Raw genomic sequence first — 13,236 nt, 5'->3', positions numbered from 1 at the left:
TCACTCCCAGTTACATCCTGGGCATGCCGTGCTGTGGTATGGAATACCTCTTTGGTCAGTTTGGGTCGGGTGTCCTGTCTCTGCTTCCTCCCGGCCTCCCTCGTCCCCAGCAGAGCATGAGGCTCACAGAGTCCTTGGCCAGAATAAACATTACTGAGCAACAATTAAAACCAATCGGTGTTATCAGCTCTCTGCCCAGGCTGGAAGTCAAAACACAGAGCTTGCACCAGCTGCTAAGAAGGAGCAAAACGGCTCCTGGTAAACCCAGGACATGTGGTCAGAGCCTTTGCCAGTGAAGACTGAGGCAAAGAAGCCATTATAAACCTCAGCCTTCTCCAAATCCAGGGTAGCCATGTCACCAAATGTCAGGAGAATAAAACTCCTTAACAGCAACACAGCTTTAAGAGGCAGGCACTTTTTTATTGCAGCAATGGGTTCCAGGTGGAATTTCCACAAATCAAGCACATCCAATGCCAATTTCATTGTTATATATATATATATATATATATATATACACACACAAAAATTACAAGATAGTACACTCCCAGTTACAATGATTGGTTAGTGATTTGTATACAGTTATAATATCTGCAGTGTCACTCTCTTGCGTGGGGGATGGGTCTTCAGTTGTTTGAGGGTCTTCTCAATCTGTAGGTGTGGTTTTTAGTATTATAATGAAGGCAGTTTACTTCAGGTCACCTTAAAAGTAACTTTTGTTGCCAAGTTGGCCCACTAGATTTCCACCTTGCCAGATTGTCACATAACTCATCCTATAAGCAATAGGCCCTAGGTGCTTCTATTATGCTCTAGAGTATAAGGACTAAGACTAGTATGTCACAGAGAATGGGGACTTCAAACTACACAGCTCCCAATTTCTATGCTAACACAGCACCTCATGCTAACAGAGGCTTACTTCTTGAATCAAGATGTTCCTATAGATAGATAACTGCTTCATAAACAAACACAAAATATAGAGATTTAGTAAAAATTAAAATAATCTGCAACAGCCAGAAAACTCACAGCACCTCAATTTTCACCCACGTTGGAAGGCAGAAAGACAGTGTTCCTCCAAAGGATTTTTATGCAGAGGATCTCCAAGATTTCTTCATCTTCCTTTACTTATTTGTGTATGCAAGTGATTTTCAGGATCCTATCAGCTTTTACCCATTAATTTAAAACAAACTAAAGATTCACATTCCTTCCCCCCCCCCATTTCATACATATCCAACTTCCCCACTGGTTGCACTGCTATAGGAAAGAGCAAATGGGAACAGGTATTTTTAAGATGGCTACTGCCAATAAAGGCCTACTGAACTGCATGGTCAAGGTATCATCTGCCAAAGGCACCCCATTTCTGTTACAAGTTTTTGGAGTCCTCAAATCAATAAAATGGTCACGGTGAGGAAATCACTAAATAGACCAAGAATTATGATAAAAGCTGTTAAAAATTGACTGATCTAAATTTTAGAGTAAACTGAAATGTGGATTAATTTGGTTTAGCACTACCATGCTCAAATGTGCAACAGCCACTTTCCAGTTCTTGCGTTCCTATTTCCTTTTCAAGTAGATACTTGACACAAACTTTGGGCTTGTAAAGACCCAGTAAGGCCATTTGAATTGTAATTCTTGTGTTACTCAGGACATTGTCCATTCAGTAACTTATAAAGGATTCTTGGCATTGGGTAAGTTCTCTGGGATCACCTCAAACACCCTAACAACCAACCTTTGAAGATCAGTTAATTAGGCCCAGAGCAAATTACTATGGGGAAGAGCCCAGTAACTTTGGCACAGGAAGAATCTACAACCATGAGGTAATTGAGCACCATGAGAACTGCAAAGCTGGTTTCAACTTACAGATGAAACCATGAATATATATCTGTCAGCTGCTGGTAAAAGACTCATAGGAATATAGTAAAGACACATTTACATTTAAGTCACTGCACCTGGAAAACATTTTTGAGGAAAACTTATGGAAACACTACATACATTACGTAGAAAATTAAGCACTCAAATTTTGCATTTTCAAGACAGTTTGAAGACACAGTAGACTTAATTCCTTGAAAATTATTTTGCATCATTAAGCAAAAGAATCAAGTTCTAGGAGTTGGCAGAATAAATAATGGCTACTTTTTTCAGTTTAACAGTAAGTAAATGTTCTTTTTTGTTACAGGCCCTAAACAGGTAAATCTACTCCTTTCTTGAATAAGTACATACTTTGTAACCTCCTATAGCTTTTTCCTCTTCAGGAAATAAAGTTGGAGTCAGACATTCAGCTTTAACATCTATCATGAGCTCTAACATCCATCAACATGTCATAGAATGATAGAATGGTTCAGGTTGAAAAGGATCATCCAGTTCCAACCCCCCTGCCATGGGCAGGGACACCTCACACTAAACCATCTCACCCAAGGCTTCATCCAACCTGGCCTTGAACACTGCCAGGGATGGAGCACTCACAGCTTCTTTGGGGCTGACTACTTTTATTTGCAATACATTTTCAAGATGACACTGCTTTCCAACCAGTTGCTCATATAATATTTAGGATGCTCTCATGATGACTCCAGATGTAAAATGGAAAGGTCCATGTTGAAAGTACATAAAAAAGTTGCCACTAGTCATTGGACTACTATTTTCTAAAGATTAAGTTCTAGGAAAACAAGGTTATTATAAACATTTAAAAACCTGAACTGTAGGTTCTGAGGAAGTTGCACAGAACATGGAGGTGAGTAAACAAGATCACATCACGTCTTACAAACAGGAAGATTTCCTTACATTTCAGTCTCTTTTCTGCCACAAGGTAGAAGACTGACAATTAAAAAAGTAGTAAGTAATACACATCTTTTAACTATAAACACCATTTGAACTTTTTTAAGTAAAACCCCCAAACAAAAAAATAAAAAAAAAAATCTTTAACAAATCAAGCTAATGTCAAATGGAAGATACATAAACATTTCAGCTTATTTATGTATATCAGATGATCTTTGGTAGACTACCAGCAGCAAGACTGCAAAGATAGCCTGCTCTTTCCACATACAGTGCTGTGAAGAAAAAAATAGGGTAAGCATCAAGAATGGTGATAAATTGCAGTAGTCAATCATTTATTTTTCATATATTCACAAAATCTTCACAGAAGTATTGAAACTCAAAAAGGAATTAGACTTGAGTCAAATACAGAGATGAAATGTACAAGACAAATGAGCAGGCAAACTAAAAGGTCTTGAAAGTATTTTACTTCAGATTGAAAAATGAACAGTTCAGCTGTTCTGTTTAAATAAAGATTTGCAAGATATACAGTATTTTATTAATACAATGCTGGTCACTTGAGGCAATGTAAAATACCTCAATTTTTCCTTCATATTTTTTTTTCTTTTAGAAAGATACTGTTTACCAAAAAGAAACTTGAACAGTTCAGGAAAACCTATTTTCCATTAAATTTATGAAAACCATAAACTGAGGCAAAGCTAAGATTCTCAATGGAATCAAGATTATCTTCCCGCTACCACCACCTTAAAATTATTGCATGCTTATTGGAATACTAATATCTGCACCCTAAGAGTACATTTGTTTTCAACAATGAGGGCAATTCTTTTAAAAACATTTCAGTGTGGGAAATGCAATACAGATCTTTGCAAGTACTAAATTTCAGAACAGTTTTGCTAATACCAGCTAACAATACTGGATTAATAGAATTTATAAATAATTTTTCCCTAAGCAGTGAATAGAAGTCTACACATTCACAAGAATCTAAAACAATACTGTGATTATGCATAATGTGGTACAACTTTTACTAGTTTCTATAAACAAAAGCTGACCATCTTGTTGATAAAATTATATGATCAAATTAAAATATGAATCAAAATTTTTTTTAAAACCCAGCAAACCATTGTCAAATTAACATCAGTTATAAGCTTAGTGTTTGACTAAATGTTATGATTTTCCTTTTTTTTTTTAATACATATATTTTCCCTTTTGAAGTAAACCACTTTAACACATTGAAAATGTTTATTAAGTGATGACATCAGTTCTGGTCTTATTAAAGCATTATTTTATTTTAAAAAACACTGCACTCATTAGTGCCCAGTAAGTGTCAGGTTGGTCTGTAGTGTTCTGTAAATGCATATTATAAAACATTTCTAAAAGCTAATAGTACTTTTTATAAAAGCATCATCTCCAGAACAGCTGCATTAAGTACAGCCATGTATGCTGAGCGCACACTTTCCTCTTTAAAGAAGTATGTGAAAGTAAATGCCACTTAACTTTCCTCTACTAAAACATCCCAACTCCTGTGCCAAGTTATCTATGCCTGTGTGTGAGGGCAATTACACACTTCATTCACATTCATGGCATCAGTTACTGCAACCTAGACTTATAATGCAACTGAACCAGACAAATGCAGAGCTGAAATTAAATGATAACTAGCTCAACAAGAAATACTATGAGCTATGAAAGGTTTGGATCTTTAAGGCAGTACAAAATATATTTTATTATTTGAAGTAGTTTTGTTTTGGTTTTTTTTTTTTTTAATAATTAAGTGTAAATATAAAAATGCCTCAGAAGGGAGTGAGAAAAAATACTTTAATTGTAAAATTTACTTAATGTTTCAACAGTTATCTCCTACAGGAGTTCGCAAAAATACAAAACACAAAAAGCCCCACACCTGGAAGGGGGAGTGGAAGGCACAAAGAGGAATGGGATTAAAGCAGCTCAGGAATGCAAATGTCTAACAAATCTAGTTGTCCTTTGTGGGTTTTTTTTTAAACAAACAAACAAGAATAAAGCAATCACCACCAACAACCAAACACCACCACCCCCCCAAGTGGCTTTATATTTCTTTAAAAAAAGAGAAAGGGTTAGGGAGAGACCACTAAGAGGCAGAAGAGAAGGATGCAACTATAAAACCCCATTGCCTGATAGCATAGAACAGTCAGGGTTGGAAAGGACCTTAAGACCATCAAGCTCCAACCCCCCACTGACATAGGCAGGGATACCACACACTAAAGTGTGTCACCCAAGGCTTTGTCCAAATGACAGCATTCTAGAAAACAAGGTGAAGGTTACTTCTCCAAGATGACAAACTCAGTGTCTTTACAAAGTACATGTACACTTTATAGAAATTAAAAACTTCATTTGCCACCATAAGCCTTTCTTGCAGAGGAACAGCTTTTGCAGATCAAATGTTCTATTAAATGTTTTAAATGCCAAGAAAAGAAATTCTGAGCAATAACAAGTAATGTCTCTTTATATGGATGTTAAGATAACAATTCAGATTATTTTCCAAACTAATCCTGAGAAAAATTTATGTTTACAATTTAAACAGCAATGTTATATAAAAAGTATTAACAAATCCACTATTAGAAATGTCAGTTTTCCTATATGGTTATGTATACCTACACAATAAAATGGTAAGTATATGCAAAAATAATAAGAAAATCATGCACAAATTACTTTCACTTTTAAAGGATGGGTTTCCTTCAAAATACAACTTTTTGCCTTTTTTTCCCATATTTTCTGTGGTTTATTTGTTTGCTACCAACCCCTAGACACACTGAGTACTACCTCTACAGGTCAGCATGAGCTGATGGGAAATACATTTATTTTACATTCAGGCATTTATACCTTTAATGACCCTGTTGTAGCATATGACTTATTAAATGAGCAGCCTTTTCCTCTTTTTTGTTTTTATGGGGTTTTGGGTTTTTTTTTTTTTTTTAACATTTTTTGCAGTGATCAATCTTCATGATCTGTTCTGTGGTGAGCTGGGAAAAAAAATTGCAGTTGCTAATCAGTAACAGTCTGAAGCTCTGGAAGAGATCCAAGGAGTCACTATCAAACTATCCTGTAGCATGAGATCATTGCACACAGAAAGGCAGTCATAAAATAGGCAACTATCTACAAAGGTCTGAAAGGGCCGCATCCCTCTTGTGCTTCCTCTTTTTGCCATGGAAGAAGTGATGGTGTGATTTACTGCCTTGATGTTTATTTGTGACTGAGGTACTGTGGCTTGAGTTTATTGGACCTTGGAAGCCTTTGTTAGAAGAGCAAAATAACCATGCAGATCCATGCTGTGAAATAAGAAGAAAGTGGTAAATCAGTGCTAAAAGGATAAAAAGTGTGGCAACTACACAACCCTATTTCTGGATAATGAGGATGTTAATTCCTGAAAGCATTACACTTAAAACAACTGATACGGCAACAAAAGCCAGGACATCAGCACACTACCACAAATCTTTCACTTTGGTGGTTGCAAACAACTGTTCATCTCTAGACCCAAATCTGTGCAGGTCAAGAAAGAAGAGCAGATAATTCTGAATTTTGGAAAGGATGGAACTGCTCCCATTTTGCAATGATCAAAAAAATGGTTTACAGAAGCAGACCACCACAATCCAAGACAACAGATGAAGACTAATCAAATCTCATGTTACATGCAAAATTACAACAAGATTCTTTTAAAGCCAGGACTAATTTTATATCACATCTTTTTACAGATGTAGAGTATCTCAGATCATGTATTTGCACATTCCAGCACCAGAATTAGCTCTGTGTAGTAACACAAACACACATTCATGGTATATCCAAGGCCTAGCTTGTAAACTCAGTACTAGCTAGAGAGAGACTGTCAGCAAGTATGAAAAAAAGTCTCCAGCATTACTTTTCAGGACTAATATTCCAGAAGAATCCAGAGTATTTTCCATAAAGAAGTCTTAAATTCTGAAAAATTATAAAAAAATTAAACTGCATGTATCCAAAGTATATTCTATATAGAGGCATATAGTATTTCCAGATCACTGATTTGTCATAGAAGCGTTCCTCAAAATGAGAAATCCCCTAAATGCATGAGCTCTGGTAGGTGTCATCATAAAGATATTTGCATTTAGGGGGAAATGAGAGGGAATTTCATATATCAGCAAGCAATCTTCATCTCCGTTAATGAAAGACAGTTCAGCAAGTACAAACAGCTAACAGCTGCCAGTCATGTTTGAAGCATACAATTTTACTGTCTTTCACTAAGTGTAGGCAAGTCTCTTTAGTTCTCAAATTCTGCTGTCATGACTACACTGACATGCTTTCTACACAAAACATATGGGTGCAGCACATCTGTATGCTTCTGGCAGCTTTAGGTTTCCCAAAATAAAGTCAATCTGATTTCATCTAGTTTAAGGCTGGGAAAGCCAGTGCTGCAAAGTCCTCTGTGTAAACTAAACAGAGAACTAGTGCTCAAAGCTTTTTAGTGGGACAAAGGGGAGGTCAAAAACGTAGTGTTTCCTTTCCAGAACAAGCTACTCTTCCATGAAGGACATGCAATATTCAAATGATCTATACAGTTGTTGTCTCCAAACATTTTACAAACCTGAGATTTGTTCATGTTGCTGGAAGTACTGGCTGTTTGGCTATTTTGTGTTTTCCCACTTGACTGGGAAGATTCCAGTGACACTTCTTGTGACACCACTCTGGTTTTGGTAGACTGATGACAACTCAACTGTTTAGAGGTTTTGCACGGTGTTCCATCAGAATCCTTCAGGAAAATGTAAAGTATCAGCAAGTTTTTCTATTAGTGAGTTTTCCAATAAAGCTAGCAGTGGACAAAGCTTCAAATGTGTTTATTTTATTAGATACTGAAATTCTTTCAATCTTACTGAGTAAAACAGATTTAAAAACATATTGATGCATGATTCTGATTTTGGGATTTAGCTTTTGTTCTTAAATAAAATTCCCAAACACTTTTTAAGGCTTTTTTTTTTTAACCACAGTTTTCCCAAAGAAAAAGAGGGCTATGTAACTCTATCTGTTGCATTCACTTTATACATGCGTTATATCAAAAACACACTGCAACTTACATGTGTAGAAATTGCATAAGAGGTAACATCTTATGCAACTTAGGATTCTGGATGAAGTAACTAACTAGGATTCCAAGCTTTCAAAATGTATTCTGTGGAAGTAAAGATGAGGAAAAAAGAAACAAAAAACCAAAGAAAACCCCAAACACACACACAAAAAAATGAAAAACAAAAAAACACCCCCCCTGTCCAAAAAAAAAAGCAGAAAACCACCAGTACTTACTACATCACTACAGCTGGACAGTGTCGAGGATGATGATGAAGGACCTGATGAAGAATTTGAAGAATGTTTATGAAGTATTTCTGAAGTTTTATTTCTAGGTTTTGATAGTGCTTCATCCTCGTCAGCAACATTATTGTTGCATTTGTCTAGCTGCTGAGTATCTACTATCAAGGTTACTCCATTACCTATTAAAAAGCAAAATGGAAGCATCACAACACAGTAACTACTAAAATATGTTGCTTTTTTTTTTTTTAATATATCCCCTCAGGTATTATATATCCATTATATCCAGCAGGACATGCACAGGCATCTGCACATGTACATACTTTTAATACATACAGACACATTTCGTAAGTATGTACCGCCTGCAGCAAGCCAACAACTCACACAGGGTGCAGTGATTTCCCAGGAAGATCCATTAACATTACACTGTGGGAAACACCAAGCATTACCAACAGTTCAAGCTGGAAACTAGAGAGATAAGAGATGGAAGAAGGTAGTAACAAAGTTCAGATGTGCTGCTTGATGAGCTTGATCCATGGCACACTTCAACAGCACTCAGATAGGTTTAAATTCCTTTCCTATGTGCCCAGTACTCAGCAACTCCCATTTTTCTTCTACCGGAGCTGCTAAGTGTCATAAGAACTTCAAATAAGCCTGGTTGCTTATTTGAAGCAACCCTACACTGAAAATACAAGATACAGAACTCTCATATCTCACTAACTTCTACCTTAAGTATAAAAAGGAAAAATCAGAACTTAAATCTAAAATAAACCTACAGGACAACTACTGTAACTGCCACCATTATCTTCCTGATACAGGGTTATTTTATTACTGTTTTATTTTACGTAAGACTCCCAGGAGTTACCTCTGATGTACACAGCATACACTTGCTGCCTCACTAGCTGTGTTTGCATATGGAGGTTAATACATAGATCACATCAGGTAGCCAAGTGTTACTCTGGAGCTTGTGAGACTGAACAGGGGTTGTCTGCCATGACCAGGTTGTACAGCAGTGCCACAAGGGTCTGCAGACTGATAAAACACAAATGGTCCAGGAGCACATTCAGTTTACAAGGACAGTGAGGGAAATCACTAACAAAAGCTTTAAAAAATAAACAAAATCCCATTGTAGCCTAAAGACTTGGTAGTTGTGTCATCTTCTCTCCTTAACCCCTAACAAGAGGAGACTTCTAGAAGGCAACATTCTAAAATTAACTGGAGGTGTTAGAACTCATTTTACTTTTAAAACTTCCAGACAGCAGATACGCCTACAGAGAAAGAGGCTGGCGACTGGCTGGTGAAGTCAGAAGATGGGCAATGAAAATAAATAAAATAATATATGCTGGCCACATCTACTGCAGTAGAATAAAGACAGACATGATATGGCCTTTTTACTCTTATACAAATCTACATCTTCCAGATAAGAACAATAGGAAAAGCAAAAAAGTAAATTCATATTAAAATGCATGCATTGCCTTATGTGAGGTAAAAGCAACAGCAAAATCTTATCAAAGCATGCAGGAAGCTTCCCACTATCAGCCATGATTAATCAAAACTTACTGTTACATGAAGACTCCGCCCTACTTTGCATTCCCCACTGCTTTGATATCCAGTCTCTGTATGTGGCCACCTCTTGTGTTACTCTAATTATTCTACCTAATATACTGTAAAAGAGAGGAAAAAAAAATTAAAAATTAACATGATTAATTTTTAGACACACAAAACTATAATCAAGTTGTGTCCAAGATTTAGACTCATAAAATTTACCTTTCTGTTTCGTTGTTAGGGTAATACTTAGCTATTGGGGAAACTGCATGGCTCAAAACAACATAGGCATAATCAAAAGCCTGTTTCACTTGCATGGCACCATAGGAACTCCTCCCAACATCATTACCTTAAAGTAAAAATAGAATTAAATAAATAAGTATGATTGAAACTGTGGTTATCTCCTTTTGGACAAGAGACAGTGGTATTGCCCTTACATCCCAACTCACTGCAGTTACCTGCTGTAGAATAAGATTACTGGAGCATAGATATTTGAAAGAGATTTTTTTTAATATAGATATTCATATGCACAGAGCTGCAAAACGGCAATTCTCTCGGTAAAAGTGTAATATGTGAAACAAAAAATAATCAAACATAAAATCCTGCACTGCTTATATCACACATATAACAGGATTATCCTGGATAACATTTTCCTAGCTCAGAAATATGTTAACTCTTTCAGCAGCACTTAACTCACCATTCCAGAAGCCATCCCACTGAAGCCAACAATCAACCTTAACATAAAGGTAATAGTACAGAATGAAGCCACTATGGATTTATGTAGCACTTACTGCAGCACAGGTACACTCTGGGCTGACATGGTAATTTACTAGGAACATGTCTTAAATAACATTGTTGCGTTCTGAGTGCATCTTGTGTTCAAAGACATGAATGAAGTGTTTCTGTTTGGTTTTTGGTGGTCATTCTACTATTCTTTGATTTAACTTCTGTAGATTAAGCATTCCTATAATTTTTGTATGTTAAGTGTTGGTTTATGAGGGTACCTGGCTGTAATGGATCTTCAATATACAGCATTGATGGTCTGTAGCCATCCAGCATGCTTTTTTGCACTTCATCTTTGGCAATATAAGAGCCACCATCCTTTATTTGGATTCCAGTCTTCAGATAATTGAAATGACGTCCATATAATTCAAAAAACTCTATTAGAAGAACACCATAGTTGGCATTGGTCATACAGGCATCTTCCCTGGGATGTAGCTATTGAGAGGAGAGGAAAAAAAATCATTTTCTTAAGACTTAAAGTTTCAAGTACCTTTAAGTGCCTTTCCTTTTTCACAGCAAGCATGTCTAAATACAATTAAAAATAATAAAACAGAATATATAAAGCAAACTTGTCTAAATATATTTTCCTTGATAAAGCAGTTTTAAATCTTTAAAACAAGATGCTATCAAAACTATTATAAACTAATTACCTCTTAAAAATAAGGCTGTCAAGTATTAATGTTTCTGTATTTGAACTTTCAGTTCAGTAACTGACCTTCCAGCACTAATGGTAAGGTTCTGGTAAAAAAACCCAACATAAATATATATGCACACTTCACAAACCTGGGTTTGGAATACAAATACTGGGTTCTAACATTCACAGCTATGTAAATGATCCCTTATGCTTTTAAGTATGCAACCTGAGAGATTCTGAAGAAAACTAGTTCATAATTTAAACAGATACAAAACCTAAGTGCTTTTTCTGCAGAGTAAATGGAGATGCTATTAGTCAATATAAGAAAATATTGGGGTTGGAAGAGATTGAGATTTTAGTTTCTTTCAAAAAGATATGCCTGTTGTCTTCATTTCTTTTGTGCTCAGCAAGCAACTGCACTGGCACTCAACAAACACCAAGCTCCAGCTCAAGGTTCAGATTTAAAAGTAACTGCAGTCTGGAAAGTACAGACATACAAATGCACACACAGTGACACAATAACATTTAGTACAAGAAAAAAAAATGAGGCTGATAAAGCCAAAACCTGGTTACTTCATATTTCTACAATATTTTTCTCCCCTAGGCACAACAATATAGATTTAGCTCATGCATTTTGTTCTCTTAGATTTAAGAGAAAGTTGTAAAATGTGTTTGATTTCAGCTTAAAGCCCTAGACAAAACAGTAAAATTCCACTGCATTCATTAAAGCACATCCAGGGTGTCAGACCTGGAAAACAAGTGTTATAAAGCACAGCTGCATCTAACAGTAACCTAACTAGCTTGTTCCAAATAAATCATACAATAGTCAAGTGATTTTACCATGAATGACACATGTGCCTGGTACTGATACACTAACAGATGTTCCAAATACCTCTAATACCTAAAGTGCCAGTATTGGAAAAAGAACAGAAGACAGGTGGAATGTTGTTTGTTTTTAAATGAAAAGAGGGTTCAAAACCACAAACAGGAACACTTAGATGACTAAATTTAAGGACTGATCAAATTTTTTCTTAATATAATGTCCTTTTGCATGAATGGCATCAATAGATTTCAGTAAGCTTACCTGAAGGAAGCTGACAGCCATTAAAAAAAGACTATAAGAACCAATTCCACCTGTAAATACTTCATTAAGGTCCCTCTGCAACAGGAACTGTTTTAATACTAAAACTAGATATGGTAACACAGGGTATTTCTGAAAGAGAAAAGCAAAGATGTTAGGACACTGTGATGCATATGTACAACTGATACTAAGAAAGCACACTGAGGTGATCTATCTGTTATATTACATTTCAAAGCTAAGAATAATTCTAATTTATTACTTTTAGTACCAGGGGAGAAGCTAACTGCTCTACCTGTGGTCAATACATGTATTTTAACTCTTCAACTCCAGTGGCATATATTAAAAATAGAAAAAAAAGTTACTACCTCATAAAATCAGATTTTGAGTACATAAATACATTTAATTTATAATTAATTAAAGTGAAAAGGAAGAACTGTGGAGATATCCATGTCTGTAACAAAACCTTCCTGCTGCAACCAAGCTGATATCTCACAGCAGGCTGAAACTTCTGTGTTGAAAATTCTTCAAATGCCCAGAGTTCAAAACAGTTCTTCAATATTACTACACCCAGATAACACTTTTGAAGGAGCCAAATACTTACCTTTGGGTACCTGGTCCTTCAATAGGTTTGTCAGCATGGATTTCCTTAGAAGTGTGCATACACTGCATGTGCAGAGAACATGGACCTTTTGGACAGCAGTGGAGGCTGGGGCTATGCCTGCACTCTGAACACCCTTTCACAAGGCAGGGGGCAAAGGAGGCTCAATAATATCAATACACAGCCAAGTTCCTTACTTCCAGACATGTGGATCATGGTATCTATGATTCCAAAGGATTAAAGGGAAATTGAGAGTTTCTCCAAGAACTTCTCTGCACAAGTCTTAGTGTATCAGGAGCCCTATTTAACCTAGGATCCCAAGAGCAGTTTCTTGAACTATTAAGAACTTAAGAGTTACAAGCCAGAGTGTTGACTATCTGTATATACCAAGACTCAAAAATGTAATTTTTCTCAGGAAACTGCAAACCTGTAATTAAGGCTTGAGCTGCCTCAAACTTCCAAATAAATTGAATTAACAGAAATAGACATTTTCCAAGGGTAATAATGAGCACAACACTCCCATTAGGTAATTCA

General features: G+C 36.1%; 1 protein-coding gene across 4 annotated transcripts in view; it reads right to left on the bottom strand.

The window, feature by feature from the left end:
- Window positions 1-3,208: 3,208 nt before the first annotated feature.
- LOC136004177 (terminal nucleotidyltransferase 4B-like) overlaps window positions 3,209-13,236 on the bottom strand; it is a 31,942-nt gene continuing 21,914 nt past the window's right edge. Inside the window, exons 6-12 of one of the 4 annotated variants that reach the window (XM_065660441.1) lie at window positions 12,108-12,236; window positions 10,611-10,824; window positions 9,829-9,955; window positions 9,622-9,725; window positions 8,059-8,102; window positions 7,349-7,513; window positions 3,209-6,062 (exon numbers count right to left, since the gene is read on the bottom strand). In XM_065660441.1, coding sequence (XP_065516513.1) covers window positions 5,886-6,062; window positions 7,349-7,513; window positions 8,059-8,102; window positions 9,622-9,725; window positions 9,829-9,955; window positions 10,611-10,824; window positions 12,108-12,236 — 960 coding nt within the window. In that variant the 3' untranslated portion in view covers window positions 3,209-5,885. Of the gene's footprint in view, window positions 6,063-7,348; window positions 7,514-8,058; window positions 8,244-8,926; window positions 9,094-9,621; window positions 9,726-9,828; window positions 9,956-10,610; window positions 10,825-12,107; window positions 12,237-13,236 lie in introns of those variants that run through there. The other 3 variants (XM_065660440.1, XM_065660444.1, XM_065660443.1) reach the window with 3 other exon arrangements.

The sequence above is a fragment of the Lathamus discolor genome, chromosome W (assembly GCF_037157495.1).
Source record: "Lathamus discolor isolate bLatDis1 chromosome W, bLatDis1.hap1, whole genome shotgun sequence".
NCBI lineage: Eukaryota > Metazoa > Chordata > Aves > Psittaciformes > Psittacidae > Lathamus > Lathamus discolor.
The sequence above is the reverse complement of the archived record's forward strand: the minus strand, read 5'-3'. Positions and strand labels throughout refer to the sequence as shown.